At 51.4% G+C, this 25,148-nt stretch overlaps 1 protein-coding gene across 1 annotated transcript in view; it reads right to left on the bottom strand.

Moving 5' to 3' along the window:
- LOC127927685 (arf-GAP with GTPase, ANK repeat and PH domain-containing protein 1-like) overlaps positions 1-25,148 on the bottom strand; it is a 176,070-nt gene that overhangs the window by 80,968 nt on the left and 69,954 nt on the right. The window contains exons 8-9 of the mRNA XM_052514363.1: positions 19,551-19,722; positions 16,489-16,650 (exon numbers count right to left, since the gene is read on the bottom strand). Coding sequence (XP_052370323.1) covers positions 16,489-16,650; positions 19,551-19,722 — 334 coding nt within the window. The remainder of the gene's footprint in view (positions 1-16,488; positions 16,651-19,550; positions 19,723-25,148) is intronic.

Below are 25,148 nucleotides of genomic sequence, written 5' to 3'. Positions count from 1 at the left end.
GGAGCTGAGTGTGGATGTTTCCAGCTAGGGAAGCAATAATACAGGGTCTGAGTGTGGATGTTTCCAGCTAGGGAAGCAGTAATAACAGGAGCTGAGTGTGGATGTGTCCAGCTAGGGAAGCAGTAATAACAGGAGCTGAGTGTGGATGTTTCCAGCTAGGGAAGCAGTAATACAGGAGCTGAGTGTGGATGTGTCCAGCTAGGGAAGCAGTAATACAGGAGCTGAGTGTGGATGTTTCCAGCTCTATGGAAGCAGTAATACAGGAGCTGAGTGTGGATGTGTCCAGCTCTATGGAAGCAGTAATACAGGATCTGAGTGTGGATGTGTCCAGCTCTATGGAAGCAGTAATACAGGAGCTGAGTGTGGATGTGTCCAGCTAGGGAAGCAGTAATACAGGAGCTGAGTGTGGATGTGTCCAGCTAGGGAAGCAGTAATACAGGAGCTGAGTGTGGATGTGTCCAGCTCTATGGAAGCAGTAATACAGGAGCTGAGTGTGGATGTTTCCAGCTAGGGAAGCAGTAATACAGGGTTGAGTGTGGATGTGTCCAGCTCTATGGAAGCAGTAATACAGGAGCTGAGTGTGGATGTGTCCAGCTCTATGGAAGCAGTAATACAGGAGCTGAGTGTGGATGTGTCCAGCTAGGGAAGCAGTAATACAGGAGCTGAGTGTGGATGTGTCCAGCTAGGGAAGCAGTAATACAGGAGCTGAGTGTGGATGTTTCCAGCTAGGGAAGCAGTAATACAGGAGCTGAGTGTGGATGTGTCCAGCTAGGGAAGCAGTAATACAGGAGCTGAGTGTGGATGTTTCCAGCTAGGGAAGCAGTAATACAGGATCTGAGTGTGGATGTGTCCAGCTAGGGAAGCAGTAATACAGGGTCTGAGTGTGGATGTGTCCAGCTAGGGAAGCAGTAATACAGGGTCTGAGTGTGGATGTGTCCAGCTAGGGAAGCAGTAATACAGGGTCTGAGTGTGGATGTGTCCAGCTCTATGGAAGCAGTAATACAGGAGCTGAGTGTGGATGTGTCCAGCTAGGGAAGCAGTAATACAGGAGCTGAGTGTGGATGTGTCCAGCTAGGGAAGCAGTAATACAGGAGCTGAGTGTGGATGTGTCCAGCTAGGGAAGCAGTAATACAGGAGCTGAGTGTGGATGTGTCCAGCTAGGGAAGCAGTAATACAGGAGCTGAGTGTGGATGTGTCCAGCTCTATGGAAGCAGTAATACAGGAGCTGAGTGTGGATGTGTCCAGCTAGGGAAGCAGTAATACAGGAGCTGAGTGTGGATGTGTCCAGCTAGGGAAGCAGTAATACAGGAGCTGAGTGTGGATGTGTCCAGCTATGGAAGCAGTAATACAGGAGCTGAGTGTGGATGTGTCCAGCTAGGGAAGCAGTAATACAGGAGCTGAGTGTGGATGTTTCCAGCTAGGGAAGCAGTAATACAGGGGCTGAGTGTGGATGTGTCCAGCTCTATGGAAGCAGTAATACAGGAGCTGAGTGTGGATGTGTCCAGCTAGGGAAGCGGTAATACAGGAGCTGAGTGTGGATGTTTCCAGCTAGGGAAGCAATAATACAGGGTCTGAGTGTGGATGTTTCCAGCTAGGGAAGCAGTAATAACAGGAGCTGAGTGTGGATGTGTCCAGCTAGGGAAGCAGTAATAACAGGAGCTGAGTGTGGATGTTTCCAGCTAGGGAAGCAGTAATACAGGAGCTGAGTGTGGATGTTTCCAGCTAGGGAAGCAGTAATACAGGAGCTGAGTGTGGATGTTTCCAGCTCTATGGAAGCAGTAATACAGGAGCTGAGTGTGGATGTTTCCAGCTCTATGGAAGCAGTAATACAGGAGCTGAGTGTGGATGTGTCCAGCTCTATGGAAGCAGTAATACAGGATCTGAGTGTGGATGTGTCCAGCTCTATGGAAGCAGTAATACAGGAGCTGAGTGTGGATGTGTCCAGCTCTATGGAAGCAGTAATACAGGAGCTGAGTGTGGATGTGTCCAGCTAGGGAAGCAGTAATACAGGAGCTGAGTGTGGATGTGTCCAGCTAGGGAAGCAGTAATACAGGGTCTGAGTGTGGATGTGTCCAGCTAGGGAAGCAGTAATACAGGATCTGAGTGTGGATGTGTCCAGCTAGGGAAGCAGTAATACAGGGTCTGAGTGTGGATGTGTCCAGCTAGGGAAGCAGTAATACAGGAGCTGAGTGTGGATGTGTCCAGCTCTATGGAAGCAGTAATACAGGAGCTGAGTGTGGATGTGTCCAGCTAGGGAAGCAGTAATACAGGGTTTGAGTGTGGATGTGTCCAGCTCTATGGAAGCAGTAATACAGGAGCTGAGTGTGGATGTGTCCAGCTCTATGGAAGCAGTAATACAGGAGCTGAGTGTGGATGTGTCCAGCTAGGGAAGCAGTAATACAGGAGCTGAGTGTGGATGTTTCCAGCTAGGGAAGCAGTAATACAGGAGCTGAGTGTGGATGTGTCCAGCTAGGGAAGCAGTAATACAGGAGCTGAGTGTGGATGTGTCCAGCTAGGGAAGCAGTAATACAGGAGCTGAGTGTGGATGTGTCCAGCTAGGGAAGCAGTAATACAGGGTCTGAGTGTGGATGTGTCCAGCTAGGAAGCAGTAATACAGGGTCTGAGTGTGGATGTGTCCAGCTAGGGAAGCAGTAATACAGGAGCTGAGTGTGGATGTGTCCAGCTGAAGTGTGGATGTGTCCAGCTCTATGGAAGCAGTAATACAGGAGCTGAGTGTGGATGTGTCCAGCTAGGGAAGCAGTAATACAGGAGCTGAGTGTGGATGTGTCCAGCTAGGGAAGCAGTAATACAGGAGCTGAGTGTGGATGTGTCCAGCTCTATGGAAGCAGTAATACAGGAGCTGAGTGTGGATGTGTCCAGCTAGGGAAGCAGTAATACAGGAGCTGAGTGTGGATGTGTCCAGCTAGGGAAGCAGTAATACAGGAGCTGAGTGTGGATGTGTCCAGCTAGGGAAGCAGTAATACAGGAGCTGAGTGTGGATGTGTCCAGCTAGGGAAGCAGTAATACAGGAGCTGAGTGTGGATGTGTCCAGCTAGGGAAGCAGTAATACAGGAGCTGAGTGTGGATGTGTCCAGCTCTATGGAAGCAGTAATACAGGAGCTGAGTGTGGATGTGTCCAGCTAGGGAAGCAGTAATACAGGAGCTGAGTGTGGATGTGTCCAGCTAGGAAGCAGTAATACAGGAGCTGAGTGTGGATGTTTCCAGCTAGGGAAGCAATAATACAGGGTCTGAGTGTAGATGTTTCCAGCTAGGGAAGCAGTAATAACAGGAGCTGAGTGTGGATGTGTCCAGCTAGGGAAGCAGTAATAACAGGAGCTGAGTGTGGATGTTTCCAGCTAGGGAAGCAGTAATAACAGGAGCTGAGTGTGGATGTTTCCAGCTAGGGAAGCAGTAATACAGGAGCTGAGTGTGGATGTGTCCAGCTAGGGAAGCAGTAATACAGGAGCTGAGTGTGGATGTTTCCAGCTCTATGGAAGCAGTAATACAGGAGCTGAGTGTGGATGTGTCCAGCTAGGAAGCAGTAATACAGGAGCTGAGTGTGGATGTGTCCAGCTCTATGGAAGCAGTAATACAGGAGCTGAGTGTGGATGTGTCAAGCTCTATGGAAGCAGTAATACAGGAGCTGAGTGTGGATGTGTCCAGCTCTATGGAAGCAGTAATACAGGAGCTGAGTGTGGATGTGTCCAGCTAGGGAAGCAGTAATACAGGAGCTGAGTGTGGATGTTTCCAGCTAGGGAAGCAGTAATACAGGAGCTGAGTGTGGATGTGTCCAGCTAGGGAAGCAGTAATACAGGAGCTGAGTGTGGATGTTTCCAGCTAGGGAAGCAGTAATACAGGAGCTGAGTGTGGATGTGTCCAGCTAGGGAAGCAGTAATACAGGAGCTGAGTGTGGATGTGTCCAGCTCTAGGAAGCTGGGCTGAGTGTGGATGTGTCCAGCTAGGGAAGCAGTAATACAGGGTCTGAGTGTGGATGTGTCCAGCTAGGGAAGCAGTAATACAGGATCTGAGTGTGGATGTGTCCAGCTCTATGGAAGCAGTAATACAGGAGCTGAGTGTGGATGTGTCCAGCTAGGGAAGCAGTAATACAGGGTCTGAGTGTGGATGTGTCCAGCTAGGGAAGCAGTAATACAGGAGCTGAGTGTGGATGTTTCCAGCTAGGGAAGCAGTAATACAGGGTCTGAGTGTGGATGTGTCCAGCTAGGGAAGCAGTAATACAGGAGCTGAGTGTGGATGTTTCCAGCTAGGGAAGCAGTAATACAGGATCTGAGTGTGGATGTGTCCAGCTAGGGAAGCAGTAATACAGGAGCTGAGTGTGGATGTGTCCAGCTAGGGAAGCAGTAATACAGGAGCTGAGTGTGGATGTGTCCAGCTAGGGAAGCAGTAATACAGGAGCTGAGTGTGGATGTGTCCAGCTAGGGAAGCAGTAATACAGGAGCTGAGTGTGGATGTGTCCAGCTAGGGAAGCAGTAATACAGGAGCTGAGTGTGGATGTGTCCAGCTAGGGAAGCAGTAATGCAGGAGCTGAGTGTGGATGTTTCCAGCTAGGGAAGCAGTAATACAGGGTCTGAGTGTGGATGTGTCCAGCTAGGGAAGCAGTAATACAGGAGCTGAGTGTGGATGTTTCCAGCTAGGGAAGCAGTAATACAGGGTCTGAGTGTGGATGTGTCCAGCTAGGGAAGCAGTAATACAGGAGCTGAGTGTGGATGTGTCCAGCTAGGGAAGCAGTAATACAGGAGCTGAGTGTGGATGTTTCCAGCTAGGGAAGCAGTAATACAGGATCTGAGTGTGGATGTGTCCAGCTAGGGAAGCAGTAATACAGGAGCTGAGTGTGGATGTGTCCAGCTAGGGAAGCAGTAATACAGGATCTGAGTGTGGATGTGTCCAGCTAGGGAAGCAGTAATACAGGAGCTGAGTGTGGATGTGTCCAGCTAGGGAAGCAGTAATACAGGAGCTGAGTGTGGATGTGTCCAGCTAGGGAAGCAGTAATACAGGAGCTGAGTGTGGATGTTTCCAGCTAGGGAAGCAGTAATACAGGAGCTGAGTGTGGATGTTTCCAGCTAGGGAAGCAGTAATACAGGAGCTGAGTGTGGATGTTTCCAGCTAGGGAAGCAGTAATACAGGATCTGAGTGTGGATGTTTCCAGCTAGGGAAGCAGTAATACAGGAGCTGAGTGTGGATGTTTCCAGCTAGGGAAGCAGTAATACAGGAGCTGAGTGTGGATGTTTCCAGCTAGGGAAGCAGTAATACAGGAGCTGAGTGTGGATGTGTCCAGCTCTATGGAGCCATTCATAGCAGCCAGTGGATGAAGCTGCCATTCATTTGGCTGTTCTCCTCCGCCTCCCCTGGCTGGCCCAGGATATCAGGCTAGGAGGCCACGAGACGCTTCACTTTTCATGCGCTGAGCTGACAGCTGTGACTTGCGGCGGAATAAAATAACATTCAGTTCCCATCAATATCAGCGTGGGCGGCGGGACTGATATGGACAGTGGGGTTGGGGGGGCTGCTGGCACGGAGCGAGCTCCTATCACACTGATGTAGCGCCTGCTGCCCAGAACAGAACAGACAGCCTCAAGGACAGACATAACTTATTGGACTATCGTTTAGTCTCAGCTCAAGTGGAAAACGTGACAACTTATCTCTGCTGACAAGATGCCATCCTGGAGCGCACAATTAACCGCCCGGGATTAACAGCCCTCACATCTGCAGCCCCTCCTCCCTCTCCTCACCCGCATCTCCCCCCGACCCAGCCTCCTCCTCCTCCTCTCTCTACATCACTACCTTCACATATCACACTATCCCTCCCTCCCTCCCTCACAGCCTCCCCCTCCTCTCTCTACATCACTACCTTCACATATCACACTATGCCCTCCCTCCCTCCTCTCTCTACATCACCACCTTCACATATCACACTATCCCCTCCCTCCCTCCCAGCATCCCCCTCCTCTCTCTACATCACTACCTTCACTTATCACACTATGCCCTCCCTCCCTCCCTCACAGCCTCCCCCTCCTCTCTCTACATCACTACCTTCACATATCACACTATCCCCTCCCTCCCTCCCTCACAGCCTCCCCCTCCTCCTCTCTCTACATCACTACCTTCACATATCACACTATCCCCTCCCTCCCTCCCTCACAGCCTCCCCCTCCTCTCTCTACATCACTACCTTCACATATCACACTATGCCCTCCCCCCCTCCTCTCTCTACATCACTACCTTCACATATAACACTATCCCCTCCCTCCCTCCCAGCATCCCCCTCCTCTCTCTACATCACTACCTTCACATATCACACTATCCCCTCCCTCCCTCCCAGCATCCCCCTCCTCTCTCTACATCACTACCTTCACATATCACACTATCCCCTCCCCCTCCTCTCTCTACATCACTACCTTCACATATCACACTATGCCCTCCCTCACAGTATCCCCCTCCTCTCTCTACATCACTACCTTCACATATCACACTATCCCCTCCCTCCCTCACAGCATCCCCCTCCTCTCTCTACATCACTACCTTCACATATCACACTATCCCCTCCCTCCCTCACAGCATCCCCCTCCTCTCTCTACATCACTACCTTCACATATCACACTATGCCCTCCCTCCCTCCCAGCACCCCCCTCCTCTCTCTACATCACTACCTTCACATATCACACTATGCCCTCCCTCCCTCACAGCATCCCCCTCCTCTCTCTACATCACTACCTTCACATATCACACTATCCCCTCCCTCCCTCCTCTCTCTACATCACTACCTTCACATATCACACTATGCCCTCCCTCCCTCACAGCATCCCCATATCAGACTATGCCCTCCTCTCCCTACATCACTACCTTCACATATCACACTATCCCTCCCTCCCTCTCCCTTCACATCACTCACATATCAGACCCTATGCCCTCCCTCCCTCCTCTCTCTATATCACTACCTTCACATATCACACTATCCCCTCCCTCCCTCACAGCCTCCCCCTCCTCTCTCTACATCACTACCTTCACATATCACACTATCCCCTCCCTCCCTCCTCCCTCTACATCACTACCTTCACATATCACACTATGCCCTCCCTCCCTCACAGCATCCCCCTCCTCTCTCTATATCACTACCTTCACATATCACACTATCCCCTCCCTCCCTCACAGCCTCCCCCTCCTCTCTCTATATCACTACCTTCACATATCACACTATCCCCTCCCTCCCTCACAGCCTCCCCCTCCTCTCTCTATATCACTACCTTCACATATCACACTATCCCCTCCCTCCCTCACAGCCTCCCCCTCCTCTCTCTATATCACTACCTTCACATATCACACTATCCCCTCCCTCCCTCCTCTCTCTACATCACTACCTTCACATATCACACTATGCCCTCCCTCCCCTCACAGCATCCCCCTCCTCTACATCACTACCTTCATCACTACCTTCACATATCACACTATCCCCTCCCTCCCTCCTCTCTCTACATCACTACCTTCACATATCACACTATGCCCTCCCTCCCTCACAGCATCCCCCTCCTCTCTCTACATCACTACCTTCACATATCAGACTATGCCCTCCCTCCCTCGCAGCATCACCCATGTCTCTCTACAATCATCCCTCCACTGGCACCCTCAGTATCTGTTGTTAACAGTCTTCCTCGTTCTCTTTCTGTGAGCTCGCCTCTTTCTCGCTCTTCTCCTTCAATCTCTGGTATAAAGAGAGGTTCATTGAGACACTGTTGTGCTCTTTGATAGGGTGTTAACATGGTTGCTCACAATTTAAAGAGCTTTGTGATTTCTGTCTGTAAATTAAAAGCGCTCAACAAATGAAACGTGTTATTATCATTAACAGTAAATGCATAATAATATCCCAGCCTTGTGAAGCGGTCTTCAATAGTTACCACAGCCACAAAGTCATAATTCTGGCTAAACTCCGCCCATGACTGCAATTTCTCTTCTTAAAATCTGATTTGAAATCTAACCTTAAACACACTGCTAACCTTATACCTAAACTTAAATTAAGACCGACAGCTATTATGATGGCTGTGGTAACTAGTGACAACAGTGTGAAGCCGACCAACTCTGAGTGAGGATAGTAAACAGGAAGTGGAGGTAAAGTGACTTCCTGTCTGTTGGCTACTTTACGGTAGAAGATCAGAGGATGGCCGTGCAGCTCCTGAGGCATGAAATTCCACAGCCTGGTCTGCCAAATCAAAGACACCTGCTGCTGCCCCCCCCCCACACATACAATGGGCTCTTTCACAGGGCCGGCGCACGCGCACACACACACACACACACACACACACACACACACACACACACACACACACACACACACACACACACACACACACACACACACACACACACACACACACACACACACACACACACACACACACACACACACACACACACACACACACACACACACACACTACAAATAGGTTTCTTCCTGTTTCCAGTTTTTGAAAACACACAGGACCAGAGGCAAAAGGTTCAGATCACTGAAATGCTGCGATATCCTGACAGGGCTGTCATTTTAAAGCCCATCACCCAATCAAGCTAGGAAAGGCAGTAGAGACTATATTGTTAGCCACTGTAAGAGAGACATGGACAGGGAAAACCAGGGAACAGGGTTGCTCCTGCGTGTGCATTCCTGAGCTGAAGGAGGAAGATGACTTGCCAGGGACACCCCCCCCAGCCACGGAGGACTGAAAATAGGAACACTATGTTAGTCAGAGGGTTGAAGGTTGGAGCGACTGTGGGCCTCGACCAGCTCAGCACAGCGAGCCACTGCATGAGTAGGGAGGAACGCTAGCTTGCTCCCCTTGCCCTCCCTTGTCCCTGGTTCATCCCCCCCGGCTCCTACAGGCCTGGAGGTGTCTAGGGAACAACAGCCTCCTAATGAAACAGACACTCATTAGTATTACCTCTCCCATTGTTCCATCATTAAGGGGAAACGGCAGCTCAATGCAGAGAGGATAAAGGGGGCGTGTTCACTGAGAGTAGCAAACAGACCAGAGGCCATCGATGTCATAACCATCCTATATTTATTTAACTGGAGAAAGGACACATATCCACACACTAACAACCCTGCAGCTGTCCTCTCCCGTCCTCAGCTCCACTTACTGGCTACAGGGCTTCTAGTGTGTGGATGTCTTCATCTCTTCTCTCATTCTCCAATAGGACTCATTACTGTCTGTGGAGCACTAGGTCCCTCCACCAATAGGACTCATTACTGTCTGTGGAGCACTAGGTCCCTCCACCAATAGGACTCATTACTGTCTGTGGAGCACTAGGTCCCTCCACCAATAGGACTCATTACTGTCTGTGGAGCACTAGGTCCCTCCACCAATAGGACTCATTACTGTCTGTGGAGCACTAGGTCCCTCCACCAATAGGACTCATTACTGTCTGTGGAGCACTAGGTCCCTCCACCAATAGGACTCATTACTGTCTGTGGAGCACTAGGTCCCTCCACCAATAGGACTCATTACTGTCTGTGGAGCACTAGGTCCCTCCACCAATAGGACTCATTACTGTCTGTGGAGCACTAGGTCCCTCCACCAATAGGACTCATTACTGTCTGTGGAGCACTAGGTCCCTCCACCAATAGGACTCATTACTGTCTGTGGAGCACTAGGTCCCTCCACCAATAGGACTCATTACTGTCTGTGGCGCACTAGGTCCCTCCACCAATAGGACTCATTACTGTCTGTGGAGCACTAGGTCCCTCCACCAATAGGACTCATTACTGTCTGTGGAGCACTAGGTCCCTCCACCAATAGGACTCATTACTGTCTGTGGAGCACTAGGTCCCTGTGGAGCACCAATAGGACTCATTACTGTCTGTGGCGCACTAGGTCCCTCCACCAATAGGACTCATTACTGTCTGTGGAGCACTAGGTCCCTCCTCACTGTCTGTGGCGCAATCCCTCCACCAATAGGACTCATTACTGTCTGTGGAGCACTAGGTCCCTCCACCAATAGGACTCATTACTGTCTGTGGAGCACTAGGTCCCTCCACCAATAGGACTCATTACTGTCTGTGGAGCACTAGGTCCCTCCACCAATAGGACTCATTACTGTCTGTGGAGCACTAGGTCCCTCCACCAATAGGACTCCTGTCTGTGGAGCACTAGGTCCCTCCACCAATAGGACTCATTACTGTCTGTGGAGCACTAGGTCCCTCCACCAATAGGACTCATTACTGTCTGTGGAGCACTAGGTCCCTCCACCAATAGGACTCATTACTGTCTGTGGAGCACTAGGTCCCTCCACCAATAGGACTCATTACTGTCTGTGGAGCACTAGGTCCCTCCACCAATAGGACTCATTACTGTCTGTGGAGCACTAGGTCCCTCCACCAATAGGACTCATTACTGTCTGTGGAGCACTAGGTCCCTCCACCAATAGGACTCATTACTGTCTGTGGAGCACTAGGTCCCTCCACCAATAGGACTCATTACTGTCTGTGGAGCACTAGGTCCCTCCACCAATAGGACTCATTACTGTCTGTGGAGCACTAGGTCCCTCCACCAATAGGACTCATTACTGTCTGTGGAGCACTAGGTCCCTCCACCAATAGGACTCATTACTGTCTGTGGAGCACTAGGTCCCTCCACCAATAGGACTCATTACTGTCTGTGGAGCACTAGGTCCCTCCACCAATAGGACTCATTACTGTCTGTGGAGCACTAGGTCCCTCCACCAATAGGACTCATTACTGTCTGTGGAGCACTAGGTCCCTCCACCAATAGGACTCATTACTGTCTGTGGAGCACTAGGTCCCTCCACCAATAGGACTCATTACTGTCTGTGGAGCACTAGGTCCCTCCACCAATAGGACTCCAGCACAACCAATAGGACTCATTACTGTCTGTGGAGCACTAGGTCCCTCCACCAATAGGACTCATTACTGTCTGTGGAGCACTAGGTCCCTCCACCAATAGGACTCATTACTGTCTGTGGAGCACTAGGTCCCTCCACCAATAGGACTCATTACTGTCTGTGGAGCACTAGGTCCCTCCACCAATAGGACTCATTACTGTCTGTGGAGCACTAGGTCCCTCCACCAATAGGACTCATTACTGTCTGTGGAGCACTAGGTCCCTCCTCTCAAGGGACTCAGTCTGTGGAGCACTAGGTCCCTCCACCAATAGGACTCATTACTGTCTGTGGAGCACTAGGTCCCTCCAAATGGACTCATTACTGTCTGTGGAGCACTAGGTCCCTCCACCAATAGGAGGAGGGCAAGGTCCCTCCACCAATAGGACTCAACTGTCTGTGGCGCACTAGGTCCCTCCACCAATAGGACTCATTACTGTCTGTGGAGCACTAGGTCCCTCCACCAGGACACTGTCTGTGGAGCACTAGGTCCCTCCACCAATAGGACTCATTACTGTCTGTGGCGCACTAGGTCCCTCCACCAATAGGACTCATTACTGTCTGTGGAGCACTAGGTCCCTCCACCAATAGGACTCATTACTGTCTGTGGAGCACTAGGTCCCTCCACCAATAGGACTCATTACTGTCTGTGGAGCACTAGGTCCCTCCACCAATAGGACTCATTACTGTCTGTGGAACTAGGTCCCTCCACAACTCATTGTGTCTGTGGAGCACAGGTCCCTCCACCAATAGGACTCATTACTGTCTGTGGAGCACTAGGTCCCTCCACCAATAGGACTCCTTCCCTGCACCAATAGGACTCATTACTGTCTGTGGAGCACTAGCCCTCCACCAATAGGACTCACAGGAGCACTAGGTCCCTCCACCAATAGGACTCATTACTGTCTGTGGAGCACTAGGTCCCTCCACCAATAGGACTCATTACTGTCTGGGCTGGAGCACTAGGTCCCTCCACCAATAGGACTCATTACTGTCTGTGGAGCACTAGGTCCCTCCACCAATAGGACTCATTACTGTCTCGCTAGAGGAGGGCCCTCCACCAATAGGACTCATTACTGTCTGTGGAGCACTAGGTCCCTCCACCAATAGGACTCATTACTGTCTGTGGAGACTAGGTCCCTCCACCAATAGGACTCATTACTGTCTGGGAGCACTAATCCACCAATAGGACTCATGTCTGTGGCGCAGGTCCCTCCACCAATAGGACTCCCTGTGGAGCACAGGTCCCTCCACAGAGGAGGGACTCAAACTGTCTGTGGAGCACTAGGTCCCTCCACCAATAGGACTCATTACTGTCTGTGGAGCACTAGGTCCCTCCACCAATAGGACCACAGTCTGTGGAGCACTAGGTCCCTCCACCAATAGGACTCATTACTGTCTGTGGAGCACTAGGTCCCTCCACCAATAGGACTCATTACTGTCTGTGGAGCACTAGGTCCCTCCACCAATAGGACTCATTACTGTCTGTGGAGCACTAGGTCCCTCCACCAATAGGACTCATTACTGTCTGTGGAGCACTAGGTCCCTCCAGCAATAGGACTCATTACTGTCTGTGGAGCACTAGGTCCCTCCACCCCTCGACCAATAGGACTCATTACTGTCTGTGGAGCACTAGGTCCCTCCACCAATAGGACTCATTACTGTCTGTGGAGCACTAGGTCCCTCCACCAATAGGACTCATTACTGTCTGTGGAGCACTAGGTCCCTCCAAATAGGACTGGTCCCTCCAGTCTGTGGAGCACTAGGTCCCTCCACCAATAGGACTCATTACTGTCTGTGGAGCACTAGGTCCCTCCAGGACTCATTACTGTCTGTGGAGCACTAGGTCCCTCCACCAATAGGACTCATTACTGTCTGTGGAGCACTAGGTCCCTCCACCAATAGGACTCATTACTGTCTGTGGAGCACTAGGTCCCTCCACCAATAGGACTCATTACTGTCTGTGGAGCACTAGGTCCCTCCACCAATAGGACTCATTACTGTCTGTGGAGCACTAGGTCCCTCCACCAATAGGACTCATTACTGTCTGTGGAACTAGGTCCCTCCACCAATAGGGACTCATTAGTCTGTGGAGCACTAGGTCCCTCCAAATAGGACTATTACTGTCTGTGGAGCAAGGTCCCTCCACCAATTCATTACTGTCTGTGGAGCACTAGGTCCCTCCACCAATAGGACTCATTACTGTCTGTGGAGCACTAGGTCCCTCCACCAATAGGACTCATTACTGTCTGTGGAGCACTAGGTCCCTCCACCAATAGGACTCATTACTGTCTGTGGAGCACTAGGTCCCTCCACCAATAGGACTCATTACTGTCTGTGGAGCACTAGGTCCCTCCACCAATAGGACTCATTACTGTCTGTGGAGCACTAGGTCCCTCCACCAATAGGACTCTGTGGAGCACTAGGTCCCTCCACCAATAGGACTCATTACTGTCTGTGGAGCACTAGGTCCCTCCACCAATAGGACTCATTACTGTCTGTGGAGCACTAGGTCCCTCCACCAATAGGACTCATTACTGTCTGTGGAGCACTAGGTCCCTCCACCAATAGGACTCATTACTGTCTGTGGAGCACTAGGTCCCTCCACCAATAGGACTCATTACTGTCTGTGGAGCACTAGGTCCCTCCACCAATAGGACTCATTACTGTCTGTGGAGCACTAGGTCCCTCCACCAATAGGACTCATTACTGTCTGTGGAGCACTAGGTCCCTCCACCAATAGGACTCATTACTGTCTGTGGAGCACTAGGAATGACAGGTCTAGATTGAAGGGACTTGTCTTCCTGTGAATCATCACGTCAGCAAATGAATATTATACATGAGTAGATAGGAGCAGAGAGAATATAATGTGATCTGATTAAAAACAGACACAAGGCCTGGTGTAAAAGGTGTGGGGTTTAGATAAAGGGTTCGTATGAAGACAGTCTCAAAGCAGCAGACTATTGTTCAAGGCCTGGTGAAAGCCCTGTGGGGGCAAATAGATACGGCCAAGGGTTTTAGAAGCTCTCAAATAGCAGCAGACTATTGTAGAAGCAACCACGCCCCAAACAGAGGAGAAGAAGCCCACGGCCACAGAGGAGGGCAAATAGCAGCAAGCCCTTTAGAAGCCCACGGCCACAGAGGAGGGCAAATAGCAGCAAGCCCTTTAGAAGCCCACGGCCACAGAGGAGGGCAAATAGCAGCAAGCCCTTTAGAAGCCCACGGCCACTACAGAACAACTAATTACAAAGACGTCCTCCTTTTCTTCTCCCTGAGAGCTCTCATTGGGCTGGGCTCTGGGGGCAGAAGGTGATGACTTCTCAGGCCCTGGAGCCACTGGTCAACTAGTCATCCAGCTATCACAACTCATCCCAGTCACGACACAGTGGAGAGAGAGGAGGGGCACCTCGTTAAGGCTCGTTAAGGGGTTGGGTAAAGCTCGTTAAGGGGCTGGGTAAAGGTTATTTATATAAAGAGAGGCTGAGGGGCCCTGATGCTTTCAGACAAGCTCAGAACAGAGCTCTCAACGCCTCCAGGACCCCAACATCCACTAACACAGTTAAACACAGACACGCAATGCACACACAGTTATACACAGACACACAATGTTTTAGACACCCATTTTATTTTAGATCTGCATAAATGAATACTGTAATAGAATGGGAATTGTAAAAATACACAGATTTTAATGTGGTGTTAATTAGCTGGATTAAACAGAAGCTTTGTTAAACTGACAGATGTCAACCTCCATCATATCCCCAATCCACAGATGTCAACCTTCATCATATCCCCAATCCACAGATGTCAACCTTCATCATATCCCCAATCCACAGATGTCAACCTCCATCATATCCCCAATCCACAGATGTCAACCTCCACCATATCCCCAATCCACAGATGTCAACCTCCACCATATCCCCAATCCACAGATGTCAACCTCCACCATATCCCCAATCCACAGATGTCAACCTCCACCATATCCCCAATCCACAGATGTCAACCTCCATCATATCCCCAATCCACAGATGTCAACCTCCATCATATCCCCAATCCACAGATGTCAACCTCCATCATATCCCCAATCCACAGATGTCAACCTTCATCATATCCCCAATCCACAGATGTCAACCTCCATCATATCCCCAATCCACAGATGTCAACCTCCATCATATCCCCAATCCACAGATGTCAACCTCCATCATATCCCCAATCCACAGATGTCAACCTCCATCATATCCCCAATCCACAGATGTCAACCTCCATCATATCCCCAATCCACAGATGTCAACCTCCATCATATCCCCAATCCACAGATGTCAACCTTCATCATATCCCCAATCCACAGATGTCAACCTCCATCATATCCCCAATCCACAGATGTCAACCTCCATCATATCCCCAATCCACAGATGTCAACCTCCATCATATCCCCAATCCACAGATGTCAACCTCCATCATATCCCCAATCCACAGATGTCAACCTCCATCATATCCCCAATCCACAGATGTCAACCTCCATCATATCCCCAATCCACAGATGTCAACCTCCACCATATCCCCAATCCACAGATGTCAACCTCCATCATATCCCCAATCCACAGATGTCAACCTCCATCATATCCCCAATCCACAGATGTCAACCTCCATCATATCCCCAATCCACAGATGTCAACCTCCATCATATCCCCAATCCACAGATGTCAACCTCCATCATATCCCCAATCCACAGATGTCAACCTCCATCATATCCCCAATCCACAGATGTCAATCACACTCATTCTAATTTGGCCGTTAAAAAGAAACGGTTTGTGTTCATTGATAAATGGCCTTACAGAAATGTCTGTACAAATAAAGTTGAGTGAAATTGAACTGACTTGCATAAGCTGCCCACAGTTGGCAAAAGGAGAGAACGAGGTGACAGAAGGGTACTAGTGTGGGCATCAGCTGTGTGTGTGTGTGTGTGTGTGCGCGCGTGTGCATTGAGGCCCCTGGGAGCCAATGTAATTAGAGTGTTTTACAACTTTAAACGTTATTTCAGGAGAGCAGCGCAGGGCCAACGGGCCCAACACACACGGGGGACCTGTCACTCAGACTCATCGTCACGGCGACACACCCTCGATCCGACAGCTGTCAGTCTCAGCGTGCGGCAGAGAGCGTGTGGCCGTGTGTGTGCGCGTCAGTCAAAGACCAGAGCACGCACGCACGCACACACCCACACACACACACACACACACACACACACACACCAGATTCCCCCAGTGCATGTGAGGATAAATGTGTTCTTGCTAATGTGTGTCTCTGAGTGACCATTAGTTTGATAAACAGTTAAGACAGCATTAGGGGCCTGGCAGGCAGATCAATGGAAGACGAATGAAAGGCCCAGCGGAGGAGGAGAAGGGCCCCCCTGCGGAGCTCTGCTCTCAGGCTGCCTGTACTAAGGCAGGCTCCCCACCGCGGAGCTCCATGTCAGAGCCCATTTGGGACCCATGGACAGGGGGAAAGAAAAGACTGGGTCTGGGGGTGGCCTGATTCCTTTTCAGTCCAGTACCTGGTTCCTTAACGGTGTGTGTGTGTGTGTGTGTTTCCTCATACCTGTGCTGACTCCTGAGTTGGCGATGACGGTGGCCTCGCTCCATTGGTCGGCGGAGGAGACTGAGTAGGATCTCTGGTGCATGCCGTCCCCACGACTGTTAAAGGACACCAAGCTGATCCCACTGGCCATCTGAGAGGCTGACAAACTACTGGTCACAGAGCCTGAAGGAGAGCGAGGGAGAAACCGGGACGTCTATCAGTCACTTGTCAAACTTATCTTTTGTTGAATATTCCATCATTTACTGAAACCAACTCAAGGTTACAAATACGTTTACATTAGAAAGAAAAGTGCTCAGTTTTCCTTAGTTTACAATGAGGACCGACTGGCAACACAACTAAATGAAATGGAATAAAGAAATCCTGCTGCTACACCTTTGACTAAAGAGAACCCCCTAATAAATCAAGTTGAACCTCGACCCCAAAGCAAACAACACAATGGATTCAGCTATGTCTACTGCAATAGGCCACACCACAGGGGACATAGTAAGGGCCCTCCCTCACTGTGGCCCCTGGCTCAATACATGTATCTGGATGTGCTGGGGGCTCCACATTAGCATTAGCATTATAATAGGCTAATGTGACCGTAAACGGAGCCGAACAGAGCGGAGCGCGCATTTACCGCAGTCAATTACCTCAGTGCAGGGTGTGTGTGTGTGTGTGTGTGTGTGTGTGTTCAGTGTGAAGTTGAAGCGAAGCCTGGGTGTGATGAGAACAGCACCACCTTAGCCCAGAGCCTAAAGCTGCTGCTGTTGCTAGAATACACACTGATACAGTACACTGTATCCACTGGAGACATGACCGTGGATTGTAAACATACTAAACACACACGCGCAAATGTGCAGTAACACGCAAACATACACACACTTGCATGTACAGGAATCACACACACACACACACAGTGATCACAAAGTAACACTGGACCAGCAGCCCTCTGCTGAAATCAAACTGTGCATGGCCTAACAGCTGAGTGAATCATTTGTCTCTCTCTCCTCCGTCTCCCTCCCTCCCTCCCTCCCTCCCTCACCTCTCTTTCTCTCATTACAGCTCATGTCTAGAGCTGCCTGAGTGGAGAGAGGACTCTGATTGCATTAATATTCATGACAGTAATTAGTACATGTATTATGGGTCACTGAATATTCATGCTATTAGTTTGGTCCTCCTGGAGCCGTGCGCCTGTGTGTGAGCATGGTTGTGTCGTTGTGAGTGTGTGTGTCTGTGTGGGTGTGTGCATGTTGGTGGGTGTGTCTGTGTGTGTGCATGTTGGTGGGTGTGTCTGTGTGTGTGTGTTGGTGGGTGTGTCTGTGTGCGTGTGTTGGTGGGTGTGTCTGTGTGTGTGCATGTTGGTGGGTGTGTGTGTGTGCGTGCATGATGGTGGGTGTGTCTGTGTGCGTGTGTGTTGGTACGTACGTGTGCGTGTGTGTTGGTAGGTACGTGTGCGTGTGTGTTGGTAGGTACGTGTGCGTGTGTGTTGGTAGGTACGTGTGCGTGTGTGTGTGTTTGGTAGGTACGTGTGCGTGTGTGTGTGTTGGTAGGTACGTGTGCGTGTGTGTGTGGTAGGTATGTGTGCGTGTGTGTTTGGTAGGTACGTGTGCGTGTGTGTTGGTAGGTACGTGTGCGTGTGTGTTGGTAGGTGCGTGTGCGTGTGTGTTGGTAGGTGCGTGTGCGTGTGTGTTGGTAGGTACGTGTGCGTGTGTGTTGGTAGGTACGTGTGCGTGTGTGTTGGTAGGTACGTGTGCGTGTGTGTTGGTAGGTACGTGTGCGTGTGTGTTGGTAGGTACGTGTGCGTGTGTGTTGGTAGGTGCGTGTGTGTTGGTAGGTACGTGTGCGTGTGTGTTGGTAGGTACGTGTGCGTGTGTGTTGGTAGGTGCGTGTGTATTGGTAGGTACGTGTGCGTGTGTGTTGGTAGGTGCGTGTGCGTGTGTGTTGGTAGGTACGTGTGCGTGTGTGTTGGTAGGTGCGTGTGCGTGTGTGTTGGTAGGTGCGTGTGCGTGTGTTGGTAGGTATGTGCGTGTGTGTTGGTAGGTATGTGTGCGTGTGTGTTGGTAGGTACGTGTGCGTGTGTGTTGGTAGGTGCGTGTGCGTGTGTGTTGGTAGGTACGTGTGCGTGTGTGTTGGTAGGTGCGTGTGCGTGTGTGTTGGTAGGTACGTGTGCGTGTGTGTTGGTCTCTCAGGTGCGTGTGCGTGTGTGTTGGTAGGAGCGTGTGCGTGTGTGTTGGTAGGTGCGTGTGCGTGTGTTCCCTGGGACCTTCAGGTACGTGTGCGTGTGTGTTGGTAGGTGCGTGTGCGTGTGTGTTGGTAGGTCTCGTGTGCGTGTGTGTTGGTAGACAGTCTGCTAGCAATACACACTTATAGATTCAACAGTGTGTGGTGTGTGTTTGGTAGGATTCACGTGTGCGTTGTGTTGGTAGGTACGTGTGCGTGTGTGTTGGTAGGTGCGTGTGCGTGTGTGTCCTTCCCATGTGTGCGTGTGTGTAGGTATGTGTGCGTGTGTGTCTGGTAGGTACGTGTGCGTGTGTGTCTCCTTCCCATGGACGTGTCCGTGTGTGTTGACAGTAGGTGCGTGTGCGTGTGTGTTTATAGATTCAACAGGTATGTGTGCGTGTGTGTTGGTAGGACGTGTGCGTGTGTGTTAGTAGGTACGTGTGCGTGTCTCCTTCCCATGGACGTTCTGGTACGTGTGCGTGTGACAGTTGGTACTTATAGATGCGTGTCGTCCTGTGTTGGTAGGACGTGTCTGCGTGTGTGTTGGTAGGATACGTGTGCGTGACAGGGCGTTGGTAGGTATGATTCAACAGTCTGTCTCCTTCCCATGGACGTGTGCGTGTGTTGGAGACAGACAGTGTGCAGTCTGCTAGGTACGTGTGTGTTGGTAGGTACGTGTGCGTGTGTGTTGGTAGGTGCGTGTGTGTATATTCATCCCCTCAACAGTATGGTTTATGGTTCATTGTTTGATTATTTTTGTTGAAGGTAAATTACAACAAAATACTGCAGGGCCCATAAAGGCCCACAAGGGACGTGTGTATGTGGGACGAGGTGTCTATGTGTGTGTGTGTGTCTCTCACCAGGGCCACCAGGTCCCAGCTGCAGACTGCTCATGTCCTTGGCCAGGCCGTTTGTCTTCGGGCTGGGGACAGCGACACAGGTAGACACCGCTCGGGGAGGCCTCTTCCCTGGGACCTTCACTGTGGTCCTCAACAGATCTATCTCCTTCCCATGGACGTTCTGCATGTAGTCCTACAGGAGACAGACAGGGAGACAGTCTGCTAGCAATACACACTTATAGATTCAACAGATCTATCTCCTTCCCATGGACGTTCTGCATGTAGTCCTACAGGAGACAGACAGGGAGACAGTCTGCTAGCAATACACACTTATAGATTCAACAGATCAATCTCCTTCCCATGGACGTTCTGCATGTAGTCCTACAGGAGACAGACAGGGAGACAGTCTGCTAGCAATACACACTTATAGATTCAACAGATCAATCTCCTTCCCATGGACGTTCTGCATGTAGTCCTACAGGAGACAGACAGGGAGACAGTCTGCTAGCAATACACACTTATAGATTCAACAGATCTATCTCCTTCCCATGGACGTTCTGCATGTAGTCCTACAGGAGACAGACAGGGAGACAGTCTGCTAGCAATACACACTTATAGATTCAACAGATCTATCTCCTTCCCATGGACGTTCTGCATGTAGTCCTACAGGAGACAGACAGGGAGACAGTCTGCTAGCAATACACATGTATAGATTCAAGATAAACGCCTTCAGATAAATAGGGATTTGTTTTTATAACTAATGACAAGGGGGTTTCTTCAGAATAGAGAGCTGCATTGTTGTGGGTTACATAGTTCTGATATGTACAGGCCTCGCTACCTAGAACAGGGGGTTTCTTCAGAATAGAGAGCTGCATTGTTGTGGGTTACATAGTTCTGATATGTACAGGCCTCGCTACCTAGAACAACATAACTACATGGGGGTTTCTTCAGAATAGAGAGCTGCATTGTTGTGGGTTACATAGTTCTGATATGTACAGGCCTCGCTACCTAGAACAGCATAACTACATGGGGGTTTCTTCAGAATAGAGAGCTGCATTGTTGTGGGTTACATAGTTCTGATATGTACAGGCCTCGCTACCTAGAACAACATAACTACATGTAAATGTAGGAGTCATTAGGGAGGAGTTAAGCTACTTGGCAGCATCCGTCCCTGGAGACAACATAACAGGTTTGTGATTCCAGTGGGCTTGACAGTTGGTGTTTACAGGATCAATATTAAACTAATAAAAGACTGTAGTCCTCATTAAAAATGATGGTTTCTTTAAGGCAGCAGTCCCTGAAGTGTGTGTGTATCTCAGACAGGGAGCACACTGAGTAGGGGTCAGTCACCCCTCTCAAACATGAATGAGGGCTGAGACCATGTGCAGAAACAAAGCTCTCTCAGACTCTCACACCCACTGTGACACAATCAAAGACCACTCTGAACCAAGCGGAGGAGTGTGTGATTACGTTCAAGACTTTGTGTGTGTGTGTGTTTTAATAATGTGTGTGTGTGATTATGCGTGTGTGTTTGAGGGCTGAGAGGCAAGGAGCATCCTGAGAGGCTGTCGGGACCACCTCCCTCTTGCACGAGGCAAACAAAAGGCCAATTCAAAGCCAAGTGCTCTCAACACGGCTTAACAAGTCGCCAGAGAGCCCTTGAGCTGGGGTCCCTGGAGAGGCAACAAGGGCCCAGCCTGGCCCAACTCGGCCCAGCGGAGCCCAGCCCAGCGGAGCCCGGCCCAGCGCAGCCCGGCCCAGCGCAGCCTACAGACAGCTTAACGGAGCTAATTGAGACTCCATGTGCATCATGAAACTTTCACCATCTGATCCACACATCATAAACAGAGGAGAGAAGAAGAGGGAGGAGAGAAGGGAGAGAGGGGAGAGAGAAGGAGAGAAGGAGAGGATAGAGGAAAGTGAGAAGAGATGAGGAGGAGAGAGAAGGAGGAGAGAAGGAGAGGATATGAGAGGGAGAGGATAGAGGAAAGTGAGAAGAGATGAGGAGGAGGAGAGAAGGGAAGCTGGGGCTCTCAACAACACAGTTGCACAGCATGGGGGGGAAGAGCAGAGTTTGTGTGTGTGTGTACGGTTGGTGTGTGTGCGCGTGGGCACGGTCAAGACAACACACATAAGAAAGATGATGAATACAGTCAAGATAACATTGAATATATATTTTTAAGTATAAAATAGCATTTAATCACCCAAGGTCCCCTACAACTAAACAGTGTGAATAAATATGACGTGATCAGATGACATCAGTCACACCACAAACTAACAACTGAATGACTCCTTGACACTTGGACCAGTTTCTCTGACGCGACTCCTAGTTTTCCTGCCAATTACATGGCATCCTATTGCCATCCACTTAATTAGCTGTATTAATGTGATTTCTCTGCACATAGTCGGGCAATTAGGAGCGTTGCTGATTGACTTTGATTCTATTACCCTCCGCAAACACATTCATTGATGCCTGTGCTGCAGATACACAATGATCAGGAAAACCTGCTCAGCTCGGTGCTGGAGGTGCAGGTGTGTGCGAGTGCGTGTGGGAGTGTGAGAGTGCGTGTGGGAGTGCACAAGTGCGTGTGTGAGAGTGCGTGTGGGAGTGTGCGAGTGTGCGAGTGCGTGTGGGAGTGTGCGAGTGCGTGTGGGAGTGTGCGAGTGGGAGTGGGAGTGTGCGAGTGGGAGTGTGCGCGTGCGTGTGGGAGTGTGAGAGTGCGTGTGGGAGTGTGGGAGTGCGTGCGTGGAGTGTGCGAGTGCGTGGTGGGAGAGTGCGAGTGCGTGTGGGAGAGTGACAGTGCGTGTGGGAGTGTGAGAGTGCGTGTGGGAGTGTGCGAGTGCGTGTGGGAGTGTGCGAGTGCGTGTGGGAGTGTGCGAGTGCGTGTGGGAGAGTGCGAGTGCGTGTGGGAGTGTGAGAGTGCGTGTGGGAGTGTGCGAGTGCGTGTGGGAGTGTGCAGAGTGCGTGTGGGTGCGTGCGCACAAGTGCGTGTGGGAGTGCGAGAGTGCGTGTGGGAGTGCGAGAGTGCGTGTGGGAGTGCGAGAGTGCGTGTGGGAGTGTGAGAGTGCGTGTGGGAGTGTGCGCGTGGGAGTGTGAGTGCGTGTGGGAGTGTGAGAGTGCGTGTGGGAGAGAGTGCGTGTGGGAGTGTGAGAGTGCGTGTGGGAGTGTGAGAGTGCGTGTGGGAGTGTGCGAGTGCGTGTGGGAGTGTGCGAGTGCGTGTGGGAGTGTGAGAGTGCGTGTGGGAGTGTGCGAGGTGGGAGTGTGCAAGTGCGTGTGGGCGTGTGCGAGTGCGCGTGGGAGTGCGTGAGGGAGTGCGCGAGTGCGTGTGGGAGTGTGAGTGGGAGTGCGCGTGGGAGTGGGAGAGTGCGTGTGGGTGGGAGTGCGTGTGGGAGTGCGTGCGTGGGTGCGTGTGGGGAGTGTGCGAGTGCGTGTGGGAGTGTGAGAGTGCGTGTGGGAGTGTGCGAGTGCGTGTGGGAGTGTGAGAGTGCGCAGTGTGAGTGCGTGGGAGGTGAGAGTGCGTGTGGGAGTGTGAGAGTGCGTGTGGGAGTGTGAGAGTGCGTGTGGGAGTGTGAGAGTGCGTGTGGGAGTGTGCGAGTGCGTGTGGGAGTGTGGAGTGTGCGCGGGAGTGTGAGTGCGTGTGGGAGTGTGAGAGTGCGTGTGGGAGGTGCGTGCGTGTGGGAGTGCGTGCGTGTGGGAGTGTGCGAGTGCGTGTGGGAGTGTGCGAGTGCGTGTGTGAGTGTGCGAGTGCGTGTGTTGAGGTGAGTGAGTGCGTGTGGGAGTGTGAGAGTGCGTGTGGGAGTGTGAGAGTGCGTGTGGGAGTGTGCGAGTGCGTGTGGGAGTGTGCGAGTGCGTGTGGGAGTGTGCGAGTGCGTGTGGGAGTGTGCGAGTGCGTGTGGGAGTGTGAGAGTGCGTGTGGGAGTGTGAGAGTGCGTGTGGGAGTGTGAGAGTGCGTGTGGGAGTGTGAGAGTGCGTGTGGGAGTGTGCGTGTGGGAGTGTGCGAGTGCGTGTGGGAGTGTGCGAGTGCGTGTGGGAGTGTGCGCGTGCGTGTGGGAGTGTGAGAGTGCGTGTGGGAGTGTGCGAGTGCGTGTGGGAGTGTGCGAGTGCGTGTGGGAGTGTGCGAGTGCGTGTGGGAGTGTGAGAGTGCGTGTGGGAGTGTGAGAGTGCGTGTGGGAGTGTGCGTGTGGGAGTGCGTGTGGGAGTGTGCGAGTGCGTGTGGGAGTGTGCAAGTGCGTGTGGGAGTGTGAGAGTGCGTGTGGGAGTGTGAGAGTGCGTGTGGGAGTGTGAGAGTGCGTGTGGGAGTGTGAGAGTGCGTGTGGGAGTGTGAGAGTGCGTGTGGGAGTGCGAGAGTGCGAGTGGGAGTGTGCGCGTGCGTGTGGGAGTGTGCGCGTGCGTGTGGGAGTGTGAGAGTGCGTGTGGGAGTGTGCGTGTGGGAGTGCGTGTGGGAGTGTGAGAGTGCGTGTGGGAGTGTGAGAGTGCGTGTGGGAGTGTGAGAGTGCGTGTGGGAGTGTGAGAGTGCGTGTGGGAGTGTGAGAGTGCGTGTGGGAGTGTGCGAGGGAGTGTGCGAGTGCGTGTGGGAGTGTGCGATGCGTGTGGGAGTGTGCGTGTGTGCGTGGGGAGTGTGCGGTGGGAGTGTGAGAGCGTGTGTGGGAGTGTGCGGGAGTGTGCGTGTGGGAGTGTGCGAGTGCGTGTGGGAGTGTGCGAGTGCGTGTGGGAGTGTGCGAGTGCGTGTGGGAGTGTGCGAGTGCGTGTGGGAGTGTGCGAGTGCGTGTGGGAGTGTGCGAGTGCGTGTGGGAGTGTGCGAGTGCGTGTGGGAGTGTGCGAGTGCGTGTGGGAGTGTGAGAGTGCGTGTGGGAGTGTGAGAGTGCGTGTGGGAGTGTGCGAGTGCGCGTGGGAGTGTGAGTGTGTGTGGGAGTGTGAGAGTGCGTGTGGGAGTGTGCGAGTGTGTGTGGGAGTGTGAGAGTGTGTGTGGGAGTGTGAGAGTGTGTGTGGGAGTGTGCGAGTGTGTGTGGGAGTGTGCGAGCGAGTGCATTTGTAGTGAAAATAGTAAGTTACGACTCATCCCAGGGACTCAACACCTTTGAGATTTTCAATAGATTTGATCATATTTGATGGCTCTCCTTCAGGTTGCTATCGAGCCATTTAGTTTTCCTACATTTACCTTCCACTCATTCTGCCCCTGTGGTTGTTTCACTGCAGTAGCTGGGCCGCTAATCCAACCCAATCAAATTAGAGCAAATTGATTTAGCCTCCTCCGCTTTGCGTCCTCTACCCATCCATCTACATGTATGTCTAGACTCCAGTCAGTGTGGCATTAGGAAAATGATTCCCATTCTAATTAACAATAAGGCCTGATTGCAATCCGGGGGAACGATGTAAAGAGCGAGGGAAAGGAGGGATAGTGGTGATATGAAGTGGTATCAGGGCCAGGAGAGGGGACGTTGTGCTCCTGTGTTTGCCAACAGAGCAGCCAGGCGGGCGATTAGAGCAGGCCATTACAGTGGTGCTATTCCACATCATCAACGTCAGCCCTGTGCAAACAGACCATGTGGGATTTCTAATTAATATTGTTGCTCGCTCTGTGTGGGTGTGTGCCTCCGCTGCAACAAGCGTACCGTCTG

Source organism: Oncorhynchus keta, unplaced genomic scaffold (assembly GCF_023373465.1).
Source record: "Oncorhynchus keta strain PuntledgeMale-10-30-2019 unplaced genomic scaffold, Oket_V2 Un_scaffold_17296_pilon_pilon, whole genome shotgun sequence".
NCBI classification, from domain to species: domain Eukaryota; kingdom Metazoa; phylum Chordata; class Actinopteri; order Salmoniformes; family Salmonidae; genus Oncorhynchus; species Oncorhynchus keta.
This window is presented reverse-complemented; position numbering and strand designations above follow the sequence as displayed.